Source organism: Mus musculus, chromosome 3 (genome assembly GCF_000001635.26).
Source record: "Mus musculus strain C57BL/6J chromosome 3, GRCm38.p6 C57BL/6J".
Classification (NCBI taxonomy): domain Eukaryota; kingdom Metazoa; phylum Chordata; class Mammalia; order Rodentia; family Muridae; genus Mus; species Mus musculus.
The window spans coordinates 138524653-138544150 of NC_000069.6; the positions used below are offsets into that span (position 1 = coordinate 138524653).

Here is a 19498-nt window from a genome sequence, read left to right on the forward strand (position 1 = left end):
AACAAAAAAAAAAAACAAAAAAAAAACTGTAAAAGCGCAAGTCTTTGTGGGAACACAGGGGTACTAGGAAGTAGATCCTGAGTCTTTTTTTGTTCTGTTTGTTTTTTTTCTGAGACAGGGTTTCTCTGTGTAGCCCTGGCTGTCCTGGAACTCACTCTGTAGACCAGGCTGGCCTCAAACTCAGAAATCCACCTGCCTCTGCCTCCTGAGTGCTGGGATTAAAGGTGTGTGCCACCACGCCCGGCTGGATCCTGAATCTTAAGCAAGCTAGGCAAACATTCTACCCCTGAGTTATACCTGTAGCCCAAAATATGAGTCTTCACTGACAACAGAGGAAGAAGGTTAAAAAAAAAAAAACAATCAAATGTCATTTTAAACAAAAACTTTATATTGGTGGTTTTCAGGCTTGTCAGGATACTTTCTTGCCAATGGATTGGTTTGTGCTGTAACCAACCCTGAAGCTCAAAACAGGATATTTAGGTTGTCTTTTTCCTTTCTTTGGATAGAGATTCTCCTGTTTCTTTGGGTGGCCTAGAACTTGCCATGTCACTGAATTTAAAGTCCTGATCCTCCAGCATGCTGGGTTTATGTGGTGTTGGGGGGAATCTAGGCTGGATGAACACTCTATCAACTGAGCTACAACTCAGCACCCTAATGCTGTCTTCTCATAGAAATTAACCAGACATCACTTTACAGACAACAGAAAATAAGGGGTCAATTATAATTACTTTGGTTAGTGTTAACAGATTTGTACATAGAAATTCACCTATGTGTTTAGTTCATAGAGCTATGTCTACTTGAGAATCTACTCACGCCAACTTAAACAGAAGCTTTCGTTTAAAATCACTTCTGCCATCCTGGTAAACAAAAACACGAGCAGGCACTGGCTTTGAGTTCTTACACAGCCTCAATTATGTGTTAGTCAACCCAAGCATCCATTATGTACTCAATAATAGCTATGACACAGCTCTGGACAACAGCAATGCCATGGAGAGGCAGACACGAGATAGCCTGCTTACACTGCTTTTCCTGGCGGTAACATTTTTAAGCTGCGTGGAAGCCATGAGATCCTGGCTCCCTCATTAGGAACTTTACCCAACAGTGCTTTGACGGCCTGGTAACTTAGAAGAAAATGTAGCATGCCAGTTCTGTTTGTTAGTTGTTATGAACATAAGTTCATGAACACGAAGTTTCTGTTGAGAGCAGCTACATTCCCTTTAAAACTGCATCGGTGTACGCAACAAAGTAAAGAAAAGAAAATTTTAAGACACTGTTAAGGCTTGGGGATATAGCTCAGTTGGTAGAGTGCTTGCCTAGCGCTCAGGAAGCCCTGAGTTCCATCCCTATCTCAGCAAAAAAGTGCTCTCCCAACCCACCCCCACGCCCAGCACGCGCCAGTAATCCCGATACTTTGTGGGGGGGAGGTGGAAGCAGGAGGATCGACAGTTCAAGGCCATCCTCCCCTATACCTCAAGTTCAAGGCCATCCTGCGCTTCAAAAGACCCAGGGTCAAGAAGCAAGATTGCTAAAACAGCAGCGGAGGCGGAGGGAGCTGGTCCTTAAGGAAGGCACGCGCTTGCTTCTAGATTCCGAAGCGTTTTCAAAGCTGGTTACAGTCCTTACCACAGCACACCCTTGTGAGGTAAGTGTATTATCATCTTTGGTTCATAAATGAAAAAGTTGAGGCACTGAGCGTATTAAGTCACTCGCCTAAGGAGTATGAGTCAACGTCAAGAGTCATAGTTGACCCGGTTTAACGACTCCTGACCTTCAGTCCAGGGCTGAGTCAGCGGAGCCCCGAGTGGCTTCCCTGGCTGGCACCTGGACGTAGGCTATTTCCGTCCACGTCCAAGCAGAATACTGGAACCGATTGGACAGAACTTCCAAACTTTCACGTCCAGCAAGATTCACCCCTGACGCCTTCATCTCAGGACTGGGAACAGGAAAAGCCGACGCGTGCACTCCCCTTCCCCAAACGAGTGAGAGGGTACCGTGGGGCAAGCCCGCCCACCCGCTTGGGCAGCGATGGTAGCAAGGGACCACCCGCGTTAGTGGACCGGGGACTGGGGAGACGCAGACCACATCAACGACTCTCCATCGCCGCCTCTTTCAGAAACCAAGAGAAAATGGTGGGAGGCGAAAAGAAAAACTAAATAAAAAGCAACTTGTCTTAGGACCTCAGCTAAGCAAATGAAGCCTTCTTGCGTGTGCTGAGCCTGCAGTTCTCAACCTTCTAGGAAAGATGGGAGGACTGGGCGACAGAAGGCACAGCAGGAATGCCCCGCAGTGAGTGCAACCGGAGCTCTGCCCGCTGCCCAGCAGAGGCCTAAATCCAACTCGGCAGGAAGCGCCCGCGGCGCCGGGAGCCACGCACCCTCGCCAGCGACCACGTGATCACTTTTTTTTTTTTTGGAAGAAAAAAAAAAACTTCTTGCCTTAAGAAAAAAAAAAAAAAAAAAAAAAAAAAAGACTCCACTTCCCAGAAGCCTCTCCTTCCCCAAGCAGCTGCAGTCTTGCGCAGGCGCCGCTAGGGCCAAACGGACACGTCCGTCACGTGGGCAGGAGCCGGCCAATCCGGTTTGAATCTCATTTTTTTCCTCTCGCCCCCCCTTCAGGAGCGGTTGTGCGATCAGATCGATCTAAGATGGCGACTGTGGAACCGGTGAGTATTGCCTTCGGCCCCCACCCCCGAGCTCCCCGCGCTCCGGCTTCCTCCGCTCAGGGACTCCCGCAGGACGGCGTTACCGGCGCGCACGGCGCCTCCCGCCGCGTCCGGTCCCTGCCCGCCCCCGGCCTGACCTTCGGCGGGCAGCCTCGGCGCCGGGAGGCTGGCGGCGGCAGCGTGGAGCGCACACGCCGTGTGGGGGCCCGGGCACCGGGGCGGTGGGGGGAGGGGCGCCGCGCGGGGCCGCGATGCGGCGGGCGGAGGGCGGCTCGGGACACGGGCGCGGGGATCGGCGTGGGGTCCCGGGGTCTCGGGGGGGCGTGGGGCGGGCGGCTCCTAGCGGGCACCGTGGCTGGTGGGCGGCGAGCCGGCCCGAGAGAGCCGGAGAGGGAGCCCGAGGCAGCGGCGCCTCGCCGTCGCCGGCGACCCGCCGCCGGGGGTCCTCGTGCGGGCCGCGCTCTGGAGCTGCGGAGGAGGGTGGGCTGGCGGAGCCCACCGGTGGGCGCGCGGGAGCTGGGCGGGCGCGTCCCGCGGGGAGCCGGGGGCCGTGGCGTTGAGTAGGGGAGCATGCTCAGGGGTCGTGTCGCGCACCTCCCGGCGCCGGGGACAGGGGCCGGCTGAGGTGGGGATCACATTGTCCTGGCCCCTCCACGCCGGGACGGGGCTGTCATGGAGGAGGGAAGGGGGAGGAGCGAGGCCTACAGATCGCCGCCGCGGGTCGGCTGGCCGGAGACCTGCATTTCACACGCGCCGGGCTTTCCATTCATTCATCCTCGGGGCGCAGCGCGCACGCCTCCGAGGACCGGGTAGATTCTTCCGCTCTTAAGCCACCACCAGATCGTCTGGGAGATAGCCAACGAACACTTAATTTTAGAAATAGGAACTTTCAAGATTACCTTTTCTTAAATTAAAAGAAAAAACATTTTTTTTTAAAGCATGGTGGGGGCAGTGGCGCGAGCCGCGACTTGCGAGTGGAGGTCAGAGGACAGCTTTTAGAGTCCCGAGGATCGAGATTCAGGCGCTTTTCTCGAACCATCACTTAAGCTCATCAGCATTTGCTTTTCCATTTGATGTTTCCTTCTTAACTTTATACTGCTTCCCTCTTAATGAAAGCGCTATTTTGAAATTAATTGAAGCAAGATGCACATAGAGCATCACGGCGTAACTCCGGTAGCCCGAAGGTGGTGATTTTTTTTTTTTTTTTTTCTTCTGTCATGGTTTGGGTTTGCCAGCAGCTGGCTCACTGGCCATCCATCGCAGGTTTTTTTTTTTTTTTTTAAGGAATGTCACACATGTGTGAAAGTCTCAGGCGCATAAAGGCATAGACTAGCAACCAGAAACCTCTGTAGAACACCTTTGCCAGATGTTTTAAAACTCACCGATAGACTGAATATGAATAATTTGATATGTTTGCAAAATGGCCTTATCTTGGCAAAATTCAAGACAACTTTTTGGGAGTGGAGACATGATTTACTTGTTCTTTATTGACATCAGTTTTCCTGGCATTTTGCAAAACTGCATCATAAGTTGTTGGTGAAATTAACTTTAGAATATCAATGTAAGAGCAAGAGGGGAAGCATTTAAATGTAACCTAGACTCTTGACAAGTTCTCCTGTCTCCTGATTGAATCTTCTACTTTTCTCTACCAGTGTTAGAGGAAAATATTACAGATAATAATAGAGGCAAAGCTAAGCAATAAACAGCAATGTGTTCTATGACATCTCAGTTCCACTTAAGTCTTGGATTGTGCTAAAGCCACAATGTAGTCATTGGATTTTGTTCTGAGTCAGTACTTAGGAGTTGCTGATAGTTTTGGGTGGGTACAGAGTGATATCTAGGATACAAAGTTATATTAAATGTGGTCTGTGCTTTGTTCCTCGTCAGTGTCTGGGTCAGAGGTGAAATACTCTTCCTAGTGATGGCAGGGTTGATGTGGATAGTGTGTAAATTTAAGGACAAGAGAAACCTAGAAACCTAACAAGTGTGAAGGATGAAACTTGGATGGAAACTAGTTGGAGACAGTATGCGAAATGACATTGCGGAGCTCATTTTCTTCTGTCGGTACCCCCTGGCTTGTAGGATAGTCATGCAGTGCTCTTGGTAACATTTGTAAGATTTCCTTTTGGAGTTGAGTGGTTGCTCTGGCCTTCTTTAATCCCAGCACTCAGGAGGCAGAAACAGTCTGTTCTACAGACCTAGCTCTAGGACTTCCTCCAAACTAAACGGTTTGGGTGCTTGATTTTAGCTTGAGTTTTAGGGCCTGGTACGTTTACTAATTTCATTCTACCACTAAACTACACTAGTACTTTTTCAGTTTTAAGTAATAAAAAAAAAAGATTACTTATTCTACTATTGGATTACAGATGAAGCTTGTAAAAATTAAAAATCTTATTTGGTCATTGCTATTTTCATTTAGCTTGTGAGGTTTTTTTTTTGTTTGTTTGTTTTTTTTGTTTTTTTTTTGTTTTGTTTTTTTTGGTAGTGTGCTTAATTGTAAACACTTATCAACCTGTAGGGTGTGACCCTTTTGGAGTCTAAAGACCCTTTAACAAGAGCTGCCTAAGACCATCAGAAAACACAGATGTTTATATTGTGATTTATAACTAGCAAAATTAGGAAGTAGCAATGAAAATGCTTCTATAGTATGGGGTGACTACAACCTGAGGAACTGCATTAAAGGGTCACAGCATTAGGAAGGTTGAGCACACTGACATAGTCGTGAACTGTTGGTTTTTCTCCCCCCTACATACCCAACCTTTTATAAGCATTGGCCAAATTTTTAGTCTATGGAATTTTCATAGTCATTTTCAATTTGATACTACATGGTTTTAATTATTTGAGCTTAGTAATGGCTTACAAGTATAAATTGAGAAGTTCAAAGGGGAACATTATATTGTATTGCTTCACAGAACTTGTGGACAAAGGCTGCTCTCCTGGAATTGTGGCAATGTCAAAATTAGATTGAGTAAGGATGGCAGGACAGTGTCCCCCACTGTTCCTAGTGGCTTGTGTTTCCTTTTAGATAGCTTGTTCTTCTGCTGCTCTACTTTTTTTCTTGTTATTTATTAGAGAATACTTTCATTAGAGAATAATTTCTTGTAGTTTTCATTTTTTGGTTTTTGTGTAGCCATTGTTGGCTTGGAGCTTACTATTTAGGCCAGACTGGTTAACCAAAAACTTGAGGTGGGGGTGGGAGTTGTTCCTGTCTTCCCAGTGTTGGGATTTACAGGGGTAACCATCACACCTAGTCCAGTTCCTTTATGCTTAGAAACGTGCTTTTAAAGTAAGACTTAAACACAGAAGCCTGCTGTGGTGCTGTGCAACTGTAATCCCAGCACTCAGAAGTGCAGGCAACAGAATTGTGAATTTAGCTTGGCCTACATATCAAGGTCTTATCTCAGAGCAAAATAAGATCCAAGAAAAAAAGGTCCAGTGAGATAGATGGTTTTAGGGGTAAAAGTGCCAAGCCTGAGGACCTGAGTCAGAGCTAGAACCCTCAAGTGCAAACAGAGGACCTCATGCAAAGTCGCTCTCTGACCTCCAGGTCCACACCAAAGCAAGCGCACGCATAGAAAAATGAGTAAGTAAATATATACTTAAAACTCTTTAAAAAGGGCTAGAGAGGTGGCTCATCAGTTAAAAGCAACTCTAGAGGACCCAGGTTCAATTCCCAGCACGCACATGGTGGCTCACAGCTGTCTGACATGCATTCCAGCTCCGAGTTTCAGGAGAGCCTCGCACACCAGGCATGCATGTGTTGCACATATCTGTGCATGCAGACACACTGTGCCCATACACATGGGGGAAAAGCTTTGAAAGAAAACAGGAAAAGAATAAAATGTAATGTGCTTATCAACAAAAAGCAGATGGCTTGGTAAGCCAACTTTGACAATTTCTTTTTCTTTAGTGAGAAACCCATTTTCTTAGTTTAGTAATAAACCAAACTTTGGGTGTTTATTCCAAATTTCACTTAAGTTTATACTCTGAATCTGTATGCTTGACTTAGAGAAATTAAATCTGAATGTACAGTTTACACAGTTATCTAGAATCATGTAAAATGAGTCAGGTTGGCTTAATTCAGATTGAACATAGAAAGTCCCGAGCAAATTATACTTTCATGAAACAATTTCTAGAACAGCAGTTCTTAAACTGGGGGTTGAACATAACCCTTTCACAGAGGTCGCCTAGGACCATTGGAAACATATTTCCATTAGTCATAGCAGTAGCAAAATCACAGTTATGAAGTAGCAACAAAATAATGTTATGGTTGGGTCACCACAACATGAGGAGCTGTGTTAAAGGGTCCCGGTCGTAGGAAGGCTGCAGGCCACCGTAGAGCAAGGCTCTGAAGCTCGGCGGCAGCAGCCCTGGACGTGACGCACGTGTGCAGAAGCTGCTCTGGCCTTTCCCCTTTTCATGCCCATCACATTGGAGACGGCTCTTCTGTGACAGTGAGTTGTGCCGTCTTTCTCAGGAAATGGCTGAGAAGTGGAAATGAGCTTGGCTTACATAGTTCCATTTAAATTTCCCTGTGATGGAGAACATTGAGATTTCTCAGTCCTGAAAAGTAGGAATCAGATATCCTAAAGTGATCCTGACTTTAAATGTAGTGTTTATAGAGGATTGTTTTCACTGTGGACTTACTGTTTACACAATCAAGGTTCTGCAGAGTCGGCACTTCTGCATGCACTGATCTTTTCTGCTGGGAAATTCATGACTGTCTTGTAAGTTGTTGGCCATTAGTAAGCAATGGGAAGCCTGTGACCACAGCCTCAGGTACTGTCTCCTTTCCTGTCCTTATCATAAAAATCACTTCTAAAGAGTCTAGTCAATCTAGAGAAGAAAAGATTGCCTTTCATCTCAAAAATAATCATTTTTGTAGTCAGAAGTAAGTAGTTGTTGGTATGTGATGGTGTGTCTGTGTCTCTGTATTTCTTTTCCACCTATATTGTAATTTATATATATATGTCATTCCATGGAAACTGGTGGGAAGCGTAGTGTCACTGTGTTGAGTGAATTTATGTCTAATCATGACAAGCCTGACTACTGTTTCCAGGAATATGGATTTAGTGTTCTAAGCAAATAACTTAAGGTGGGGGGTGTGTTAATTACTGTTTGTAACAACTGTTTACTTTTATAGTAGCTATTTTTAATGTAGGCAGATCTTTATTAATTGCTAACTTAGTGTGTGTTAGACATCCCAGTGGGTACTATATTCATTTAATGTAGTTCTATAAGATAAGTGGAAGCGTTCTTATTTCACAGATGAGGAAACTAAGGGATCGGAATGGCTTGACTTTAAGGCAGCCACTTCCTGAGTGTGTGTGTCCATCCGTCCCCTTAAGCATCACATCACCATCTGTCTCCTGGGGGTACAGGATACCTTCAGAAATGGAGCTTGATATCAACAAACTTACAGGGACTTAGCTGCAGCTCTGAACTGAACGTTGTGTAGCCAACATTTACAGCATGTTGAATCAAACAAAGCATAGGATTCTAAGAAAATAGCTGGAGACAGCTCAGGCCTCAGTTGTGCAAATGCACATTCTGCTGGCTACTTGGGATGCTATCCAATACAATACAGATGGCTCAGAAGGATATGTCACGTGTTACTTAGGGAATAATGACAGAAATATGTTTTAGAATGGGCTTTACCTTCAGTTTGAGGTTTGTTGAATTTGTTGATAACAAACCCACAGACACAGAGAGCTCCTTGTATATATAATAGGCATGTTTTAGTTTTAGTACTTGGTCTAGAGCTTTGTAGGTCGATTTTTAAAAGATATCAAGTGACTGCTTCCCTTCTCCTGACTTCTTGTTTGCCTCTTAGAATATTTTACTAGTGGAACCAATTTCAGTGAATTGTAAAAAAGAAACCAACCCACAAACTGCAATTTACTTGCTGTAAACTAAGCAATTTTAGTGAAACGTTTGCTAGGGTGAAACAGTTCTATTTGGGAAAGTTTCAGCCATAGTGCATATTAACATTTTATTTAAGCTTGTTATTGCAACGTACTTAGTAGAAATTAGCTATAATGCTCTTTCCTTGCTTTTACAGTGGGAGATTTTAATGCTTTGTCAATGTACTAGTATTGCCGCGTGAACTCTTAGGGACAGTGGCTTGCCACTGTAATGTCTGTTCTCTTCATTTCAAGTGTCACTGAAGGCAGGGATATCTGACTCCTTATAGAAAGGTAAAAAGTACATATTTCCTCCATATTTTAGATAAGTTTGTAGGTAAGGAACTGACATTTTTGTAAATTGCATTACTAAGGTTACTTAGGTGCTGATTGAGCTAGGACTGAACACCAAAGCAAACTCTCAAACTTTACTGATATGCTATTAAGGGGAAATTAAAAACTACACCAAAATGTAGCCATAATTAAAATGTCTAACCTACTTTTCATCAAAACTTGTGTATTAAGGATAATAAAATTGATGTTTCGGTCATAATTGAACATAAATATGTTAATATAAAATCATTCCTGTGAAGTTTCTACTATATAGTTTGAATGGTAAGGTGATGAATTATATGTACGTATAATGCATTTAATGCATATTTAATGCCCTTTTCTTATCATTCTGGCTTGTGAACTCTAATGGCATTTAGCTTTTATTTTGCTTGTATACTTTTTCTTAAATTACTAATCCATGCTCATGGTCCAAAATTCAAATAAATTCCTTTAGCCTTCTGATGAAGTCTGTGGTCAGATTCTGTAGATTTGTTTCTTTTTGCATTCGTATGGATATAATCCATCTCTCTATTTTTTTGTTTTTTTTTTGTTTTTGTTTTTTTTTTTTTTTTTTTTTTTTGGGAGGGGGAGACAACAGGGTTTCTCTGTATAGCCCTGGCTGTCCTGGAACTCACTCTGTAGACCAGGCTGGCCTCGAACTCAGAAATCCGCCTGCCCCTGCCTCCCAAGTGCTGGGATTAAAGGCGTGCGCCACCACGCCCGCCCCATCTCAATATTTTTAAATGCGTTATATAAAATGCACATAGTTACAGGAAAAAAAATATTTCGATGTATAAGTTGCTGTAAAATGCCTAGTCCTGGCCTTATTTCTGTAATTGAGACAAAGTCTCACTGTATCTCTGACTGACCCAAAACTCGAGATCCACCTGCCTTTGCCTCTTGAGTGCTAAGATTAAAAGTGTGTGGAAGATTAAAATTATCATTTAGTGTTGTATGAAAATGATATTCTCTGAGTTAATATTTTTCTTCTCTTTTTAACCAAATGGGCAGTTAAAAATCCAGATTTTGTACAGGGTTGTACAACTATTTAGGATTTCAAATGTTGCTGTGATGAATGTATGGGGTTTTATGTAAAGTACGTGTTTTAACAACAAATTGAAAAGTTAAAATGTTGCTGGTTAAGTCAACGATGTGATAGTTGGTTGTTACCTAAAATCACTCAGCTCTCCTTTAAAAAGTTAACGCTTCACATGGATGAAGGGCTAGAGAGGTGGCTCAGAGCTTAAGAGCACTTGCTCTTTTTCAGAGGACCTGGATGTGGTTCCAAGCATGGCAGCTCACAACAGTTTCAGGGTATACAACACCTGCTCTCCACAGGCACCACACACTCATGTGGTACACACACCTGTGTGTGTGTTTGTGTATGTGTGTGCATGCAAAGTGTTTATGCACATATTAATGGAATTTGTATAAGTGCCTATCACTAAGGAAATTATGTTTAATCTATTGTCATATTCTAACACTTTTTAAAGGAAGGCCTTTATTTAAAGGAAGGTTTTTATTATTTATTCATGTGAATGTTTGTGTATATATGTGTGGGTGCCAGAGGAGGCCAGACAAAGGCATCCGATCCCCTGTGGCTGGACTTACAGGTCAGGTTGTGAGCCACCGTGTGTGTGTGTGTGTGTGTGTGTGTGTGTGTGTGTGTGTGTGTGGTGTGTGTGTGTGTGCGCGCGCTGGGAATTGAACCCGGATCTTCTGGAAGAATAGCAACTGCTCTTGCCTCCTGAGCCACTTCTCTGACCTCATAGTCTTACTTTTTGTCTACCTACTATCTTGACTAGTGACGATGGTTCCTCTTCTCTTGCTGCAGAGTTTTATTAAAAAATAATGAATCTTTATACAATGTTTTGATCATGTTTTTCCCCTCTTCTGACTCCTTGAAGATTCTCCCTACTTTCCTGCCCACACTACATGTCTTTCCTCTTTCAAAAACTCCTACTAAAATGAAAATCAAAACAAGCAGAAGACTGACCTATAAAACAAACAGACAAAAATGCCCAAAAAAAGCACAACAAAACAAAAATTCGTGAAAATTCCACTGACTTTGTTTTTGTGTTGGCCACTTATTCCTGGGTGTGGGGCCTGCCCTGGAGTGAGAGAGAGAGAGAGAGAGAGAGAGTGTGTGTGTGTGTGTGTGTGTGTGTGTGTGTGTGTGTTCTCCATCCGTCCTTGACATTCATTTGGAGAAAAAGGATTTTCCCATTGCCGACTGGTATCGATTGCAGATAGCTTCTTGGTTAGTAGTAAGAGCCAGTGTCTGCTTCTCCATCTTAGTGCTGGGGCACCCTGTCTAGCTTGAACCTGTGCAGGCCTAGTACTCGCTGCCACAGTCTTTGTGGGTTCATATGTGCGTCGATCCTGCCGAAGACACTCTTCACCTCTGGCTCTTACAGTTTTTCTGCCTCTTCCACATAGATCCCTGAGCCCTTAATGAAGGAAGGATTTAATGAAGAAATCCCATCCAGGATTCTGCAGATTGTCCAGTTGTGGGTCTCTGTTAATTCTCTGATATGGGTTGAGTGAGGTACTAATCTTGATAGCATGCAGCGTACCTTCCTGTACCCTGATGCTGGTCAGTGCACCTGCTGGACTTTGTGTTCAGTGACTTCCAAGTGCTGTCTTCAGCAATAGAGCAATCAGGTGTGGAGAGCAACCAAGGAGAGCCTTGGCAATAGCCTGCGATATTTGGAGTGGGGGTTGGGTGTCTTTAGGATCCCTTTGGCCAGTGGCTCAACAAGATGTAACCCATTCCTGTCACTGGAGGTTTTATTTGTTGAAGTAAGATCTATTTTAGGCATTGTCTCCCTATTTTATTCCTCTTCCCTTTGGAGGGAAGGGGTTTCAAGTCCCTGGCTGTTCTGGAATTTTCTTTGTAGCCCAGCCAGGCCTCAACTTAGAGATCTGCCTGTTTCTGCCTTCTGTGTTCTGGGATTAAAGCTATATGCTACCACTGGAGAGGTGGCTCAGTGGTTAAGAGCACTGACTGCTCTTCCAGAGATCCTGAGTTCAATTCCCAGCAACCACATGGTGTCTCACAACCATCAGTAATGGAATCTGATGCCCTCTTCTGGTGTGTCTGAAGACAACTATAGTGTACTCACATAAAATAAATAATTCTTTTTTAAGAAAGGTATATGCTACCACTGTCCAGTCCCTTAGTTTTTTATATATATATACTAAATTCCATACTACATATCTTTCTGCTTTTTAAAATACTAATAAAATGGAATTGAGTCTAGGGTACTTGTTGAGTAGGCAAGTGGTCTACCACTAAGTTCTGATTTATTCTGAAACAGGGTATGTGATACCTCAGTCTGGCCTTGAACTCACTCTAGCCTAGGCAGGCCTTAAACTTGACATTTTTTAGTTTCTGGAATTACAGGCCTGTAAACCAGGCCTGACTTAGTTGTTTAGCTCTGGGGATAAAAACCAAAACCCTGAAAAACTACATGGTGTACAAGGAAAAGATACTGCTGCCATTGTTGGGTGGAAGTTCTGAAGAAAAAAAAAAAAAAGAATAATTTGAGTATAATTTTGGGCTTAATAGTTTGGCTTCGTCTTGTAGATGGATTCTTCTATTATCTGACTGGTCTGTCTTATGGGCCAGGCAAAGAGTCTTCAGTAATAGAGAGTAGTCACTCTGTAGGAATGGGCCACTCTTACCGTGTTTTAAAGTTAATTAAAGCTAGGTTGTTTTGGTCTAAGTGTACAGGCTAGCTGGACAGAAAGAAACAGCTCCATTGATACAGTCAGAATGAGTGATGTGTAAAAAGTTGTGTGTTTCAGTTTTATTTTTATATTTTACACCACTATTACCCAAACCTAGGACCATACAGATGCTGGGGCCAGTACTCAGCCATCATGCCATCGAGCTGGTGTTTGCTTGTGTTTATTATAAAGGGCACGCTGGCATTATGTCACATCATTTGCCATTTTCACCTCAACCACACGCCGCTTTATTTCATCTAATGCACTGTTCCTGGTTCTGACTTATATAAGTTGTTGCACCAGTCTATTTGTCTTCTTCCTGTTTGGATTCTTGTCTCACTTTGTTAGCTCAGCATTTCTTTTTTTAAAAAGAAAGAAAGAGAAAGAAAGAAGGAAAGAAAAGGTACATGAACTGGTGGGGGTGGGGGTCATCTTAGTGTTATCGCCACTGAGATTCCCCGTGTTCCAGTAAATCACCCCACCCGCCCACCCTCCATGATCATGCACAGTTCTAATTAAACTCAGTGTGCCACAAAACATTAGACAGAAAATAGGGAGATTGGGAAGAGCCTCTTACTCACTGGGAGATAAGAGAGGGCAGTGGGGTAAAAATGTCAGAGTAAGTGAATAAGTGTTTTCATCCACCATGCTGGTGCTTCAGTTATTTATGTTGCCCATAACCCTTTTCCCTTGTAATTGTCAACTATTTAACTGTGCCACTGTTGGTCTCATGAGGGTGGTAGCCAACAGCATTACAGCCACAGACTTAGTAGTGACTCCAGAAAGTTCTCTGGGATAACTTTGTTAATAAGAGTTCGTCTCCTGTGGTGTTTTTCTTTTGGCAATTCTTTTGAGGGGTTTGGTGATCCAGGCAAAACCAAAACCCCCTTTATCTTGGTCAGTTTCACTGTAGTGCTCATAACTCTTCTATATTTTTACTTATTTATTTTTAGTTTTGATATGGACCCAGGGGCAGAGCAGACTGACATTGGCCTCCGGTGTATTTCAGACACAGGACTTGGCTTGAACTGGGTGGCATGGTGGAGGTGGCATGGCGTCTGAGCTGAGAGATGGAGGACAGAAGGAGAAAGTTAAACTTAGGCCGCCTCAAGCCAACCTGGGGAAGACTGGGATCATGACAGCTCAAATCCATCATTTCTATTAGTATTCATTCATTCATTCATTTTTTCTTTTTTCTCTTTATTCTTCTTTGGGATTTACTAGGCTAATTTTTTGGGGGGGGGAATTATCTATTTCTAGTCTTTTAGATATTAATTTTAGTTAGAAGGTGTTATTTTTCTTCTCCTCTTTTTGTCCTTTGAATATTTTTGTTTTGTGTTGTATAGTTCTGGCTGTCCTAGGACTTGCTCCGTAGACCAGGCTGGCCTTGAACACAGAGATCTGCCTGCCTCTGTCTTCCAAGGGTTAGGGTTAAAGGTGTGCACCACTGCCACCTGGCTGAATGATCTTTTTCATATAGCTTCCTGTAATTGTTTTATGTCCATGTACAATCATAACATCTCGGGGGGGGGGGGGCAGTGTGGAGGGTGGCTGCAGGAGAGAGCAAGCCTGAACACACTTCTCTGCCTGTTTCCTCTAAGATTTTTTTTATTTTTGAACTCAGGATAGCAGTTCCAGTAGCTTGAAGTAGGGAAGGAAATTGAGGAATCTAGCTTCTTTAATCTTTAACTTACCTCCTCTTTACCACAGTTCTAATGAATGCCAGCTTGATCTGCATTGATTCAGATACTATTTGGCCATCTGTATTCTCGTGTCTCTTTGTTCCTTTTATACTAGTGTATTTTGATCACTTTGTACTATAGTTTTAAATAATTTAATAAATTTAAATGTGTGTGTACAGACATGAGTGCAGCTGACTACAGAAGCTAGAAGAGGGCTTTGAATCCCCTGAAGCTGGAATTACAGGTGGTTGTAAACCACCCCATGTAGGTGCTGGGTACCAAATTTCAGTCCTTTGGAAGGTAGTAAATGCTCTTATTTGCTGGCCACCTCTTCAGCATTGTGAAGGTCGAATATAAAGAGATAAAACACATGGAGATAGCACATTGTCTGGTAGTAACTGCTTAATAATGATTAAGTAAAAAGTTTTCGGGAGGCTAGATATGGTGGGTTATATTTGTAATTCTAGCATTCCAGAGGCTGAGGCAGGTACACAGTGAGGCCCTATTTCAAACAAGAAACAACAGAAAGTGAAAAGTCATAGTTTTCATGAGATGTGTGGTTTCTTTGGCTGGTGTTCACCTGTCCTCATTCGCCTGTTGGGATGTTGAATTTGTAACTTAGGTGTGCACTTCTGTCTGTTGTAATAGTGCTTCCTTTCTATCATGGCACTTGAAGTAGAGAATGAAGAGGGGATGGGATGCAGGGGGGATGGGAGCTAGGCTGTCAGTTGTGCTTTGTCCATTAGTTTGAATAGTGGCATTGAACTTGATTTTACTCAAGGTTCTTTGGTAGGGAAGAGTTAGCATCAGAGTCATTTGACTATAATGATCATGCAGGTAGCTAGTTCCAAACAAGTCACCAGTTTCATTTTTCTTTCTTCATGTAGCCACCACACTTGGTGTATGCCTGATTGAAGCTGGAAGAGTTGGTCAAAGAATTGAGGGTAGACAGAAACTATTGAGTTTTAGAGCATAGACTCTAGGCAGGTTAGGTCATTACTCCTGTGATAAGTTACTGAGATATGAATGATAATGATTCAGCTTCTGTAGTTTAAATTTATTTTCCCTTATGGTAAGATTAAAAGGACTAGTCAGTCAGACCACCCCAGAGCTTGGGAAGGAATCTTGTTTGATATGCCTCATCTGCTGCCTCTTCCCAATTCACAGCACTGAAACTGCCCATGGCTAACTGTAGTTGTCAGCTGTCCATCACTTGCATGCCAGACCCTTCTTTATTTTGCAATTAAGGAAATTGATGCTTAGAGGGAGTTTTAATCACTTAAATCCCTGTTCTAGAAAAGTTTCACACTAATTAAAATAAAAGGAATTGTCAAATAGGGACTACAACTGGATTTGGGCAATAGATTCCCTCTGTACATACTTTGTAATATTTCCCCCTAGTCCGTCAGAAATAGGTAGATCTGGGATTGCATGTGATGCTATTAGGAAAACTGTGTAGTGAGGGCAGGGCTTGGAAAACAAAAGTTGTTAGATGGAGCATTGCTTATAGCCACAGAATGATAGGTGAGCATTATAAATACATCAAACACTATTTCTTTTTCCTCTTTCGATCTTTAGTGTGGTGCTTGACTTCATTATCCATTATATTCCTCATCAATAAATAGTTCAGCTCCATATTATGTTCTAGCCATTCAATAGTTTATCAAGGCAGAAAAATACAGAATACAGGCCAGAAGTATTGAAGCTGCAGAACAGGAAAGAAGGGAGCAGGACAGCCACAGTAGAGTGACTTCAGTGCTGGGCTTTTTGCTCTGGGAGGGATAAAGTGATTCCTTCTAGTGGCTGGCTACCCAGAGGTATTAAGTACACATTATTCAGAGAGGAGAGGTGAGCAGGATGTATCATAGTTCTTTCCTCTTTTCAAAATCATAACATACGCAGTACAATCTCTACACATATAGCAATACCTCAAATATTCGAAGAATAGAAAGCCATGTGTCTTAGGGTTTTACTGCTGTGAACAGACACCATGACAAATGCAACTCTTATAAGGACAACATTTAATTGTGGCTGGCTCACAGGTTTGGAGGCTCAGTCCATTATCATCAAAGTGGGAGCATGGTAGCATCTAGGCAGGCGTGGTGCAGGAGAAGCTGAGAGTTCTACATCTTCATCTGAAGGCTACTATGAGGAGATGCACTTCCAGGCAGCTGGGATGAGGGTCTTAGAGCCCACACCCACGACGACACACCTGTCCCAACAAGGCCACACCTCCTAATAGTGCCACTCCTTGGGCCAAGCATATACAAACCATCACACCATGAAACCATACAATTAGTTTTGTTTGTTTGTTTGTTTGTTTGTTTAAGAAATGGTAAAGGAAGAGGTGGAAAGGTGGTTTGGTGGTATAGACTTCTACAATACCTGAGTTCAGTTCCCAGCATCCACATTGATACAGTTTGTAACACCAGCTCCAGGAGGGATCCAATGCCTCTGGCTTTGGGCACTGCATTCATGTGCACATAACCCATAAGTTTTGTTGTTTTGTTTTTAAAGAGGATTAAAGTTTATAATTCTGGAACCATTCCAGATACAAGGACATGCCAGGTCTGTAATAGAAATGCCCAAAGATTTGTCCCTGGTACATTCATTGAGAACTGACAGTGGTGGAAGGAAGGCTTTGCATCTATTGGTTCATCTGGACCCAGCAGTGATAGGTGCTGTAATACCCATCTGATGAAGAGAAAAAGAAGGTTCAGAAAATGTTACATTCTCAGAATTATACAAAATGAATGGCAAAGCTGGGGTTCCAGATGGCTGTAGATATGAATTGAGCCCAGCATATCCCACATAGTGGTGAAAAACTTGTGTTGTTGATAGAAGTCAGATTTAGTGAAGTGCACTTGGATGGTAGAGTCTCATCTGACCTCTGCTACCTAATCTTTTTGAGGCCAGCTTTTTTGAGACCTTGGCTCTAAAAAAAAAAAAAAAAAAGGTACTGCTTTTACAAATGACATGTACTCTGAAAAATGTATGTGACTGATTTTAGTAGATATATAATTACTGTAAAATGCAGTAAATGTTTCCAAATGTTTGCTTTACATTTCAATAGCTTAACTTCCCTGTCGACCATCACAAGTATGTAGACCAGCAGTAAATATAGTGTGCAGGTCGCACTTGGAGTTACTGCTTTGAATCTAGGAAAGCCATGTGCCAGGAAAGCCGTGGACTGAACGGAGGAATTTTGTACACTTCAAATGAAGATTAAAAGTTGTGTGATCTTCCCTAAAATGAAAGAGAAAGCCTCAGTTCTTTGTGGGATGGAGGTAGTAGTCACCAATCAGGGGCTTGGAGGGCAATATTCATTTCCAGAAAAGATGGTTTAAATGCATATTCACATTGCAAGTTGGTGACAGTTTGAATATTAAAACCTTATACCAGGTTTTAAGCATACCAGGATTTTGTGAACCGACACAAAATTGATGTGATGAAAGTGAGACTAAAATTTCATCACATTTATTAGAGAAAACAGCTGCAGGAAATACTTAGCCAAATAACATTAGGACTGTGACACATTGATAGTATTAACTTGTTGGTGTGATAGTTTTTTTACAGAATGTTGAGAAGGCTTGAGGTTTTGCAGCTAGCTGTTGGATTTGTCCTGCTCTTGCAAGGCTTTTCCTTTTTTTTTTTTAATTTTATTTTTTACAACTTTCTGCTGTTGGTACAGCAGCTTACTCAAGCACATTACTGAACATTGTATGTGACCCATATAAACTCAGCTGATCTAAAACCAGGCTACCCTTTGTGTTTGAACTGACGATATTTTTCTCTTCCCTTACTTGCCACTGATATTTAATCTCTTTGATCTGCTAGTTAGTGGCTTCCACTGCTTACCCAACAGCTGAGGCGTGCTTTCTTAGCTTGACATCCGAGGCCTTCACAGTCACTGCAGTATACCATCCAAACTCACCCCACTTTCAGGGACTTTGGATATGATCTTCTAGAGAGTAAACATAACACCATCCTATGGTTTTATTCTTCCTTAAGGTCTACCCTTGTGTAATGCACTTATTATTTTATTCTGTGACCTTTCAAGGGCAGGCTGTCAATTAGGCTAAAATGTGTTAGATTATTTTGAGAGTAGCCATCTATTAAGTTAGCCTTTACTTTTTGTCCAAATGATTCACTTTACTTTAAAACAACTTTTATGAATTACTTTTTAAATTTTATGTGCATTGGTGTTTTGCCTCCATGTACGTCTTTGTAAGGGTGTTGAATCTCCTGGAACTGGAATCACAGATGGTTGTGAGCTGCCTGTGGTTTCTGGGAATTGAACCTAGGCCCTCTGGAAGAACAGCCAGTCAGTGCTCTTTACCCTTGAACCATCTCTCCAGCCTTGGATACATCCAAGAAGTTTGAAGCTTGTTTTTAAACATTTTATAAATGCAATACAGTCCTAGCATCTGTACTCTGTAGGAAACAACCTTAAAAATAAGTTTGTATTTAGCTGCATGTCGTGGCATATAGTTTTAATTCCAGCATGCAGAATGCAATAGTGGGCACGTCTTCCAGTCCAGCCAGGGCTACCCTGTCTCAAAAAAAAAAAAAAAAATTTAAGGGCTGGAATGATGCTTTTGTGGTTAGGAGCACTGGTAGCTCTGCCAGACAACCTTGCTTCCCAGCACCCACACTGCCATCTGTAATTTTAGGTCTAGGGGACCTGATGTGGCTATTGTGCACATAAATATAGTGCACATACATATGTGCAGGCAAGACACTCATATACATATAAAGTAAATCTAAAAACTTTACATGGGATAATTTGTATCTCAATGCTAATTGTGGTTAAGTCTTTGCCTGATAACTGTTATCTGAATTGTCTTTAGACTTAAAAATCTTTTGAATATTTAGTCACTTAAATTCTTTACCATGCAATATTTGATTAATTGGTAGATTGTGAGCTTAATACATAGGCTCAAGATTGTGTTCTCTCTGAAGAGTGAAGTTTTATTTCTGGAGGCTGTTAGTCTATAGATAGAAGTCTTGACACTATCAAGATTTGTTTTATATTTAAGACTTAGACCTTACCCATAGTGCCATGACTTTTATTCCTATGATATGACTTTCTTCTGGTTTAATCTGGAAGCTGAAAGAGACTCTGACTATAAGGACTTGAATTTCCCCTGAAATTCAAATTTCACTGTGCCCCAGAGAATTTGACT

At 42.4% G+C, this 19498-nt stretch overlaps 1 protein-coding gene and 1 non-coding gene across 5 annotated transcripts in view; both read left to right on the forward strand.

The window, feature by feature from the left end:
* The first annotated feature begins 1538 nt into the window (after positions 1–1538).
* Positions 1539–19498, forward strand: part of Eif4e (eukaryotic translation initiation factor 4E) — a 33506-nt gene continuing 15546 nt past the window's right edge. The window contains exons 1-2 of one of the 4 annotated variants that reach the window (NM_007917.4): positions 1539–1642; positions 2616–2662. In NM_007917.4, the coding sequence (NP_031943.3) occupies positions 2645–2662 (18 nt within the window). In that variant the 5' untranslated portion in view covers positions 1539–1642; positions 2616–2644. Of the gene's footprint in view, positions 1643–2267; positions 2287–2615; positions 2663–3712; positions 8860–19498 lie in introns of those variants that run through there. The other 3 variants (XM_006500993.4, NM_001313980.1, XM_017319453.2) reach the window with 3 other exon arrangements.
* On the forward strand, positions 1769–1833 carry Mir1956 (microRNA 1956). The gene has a single exon (NR_035481.1). It is a non-coding gene; the product is annotated as a microRNA 1956 (primary transcript).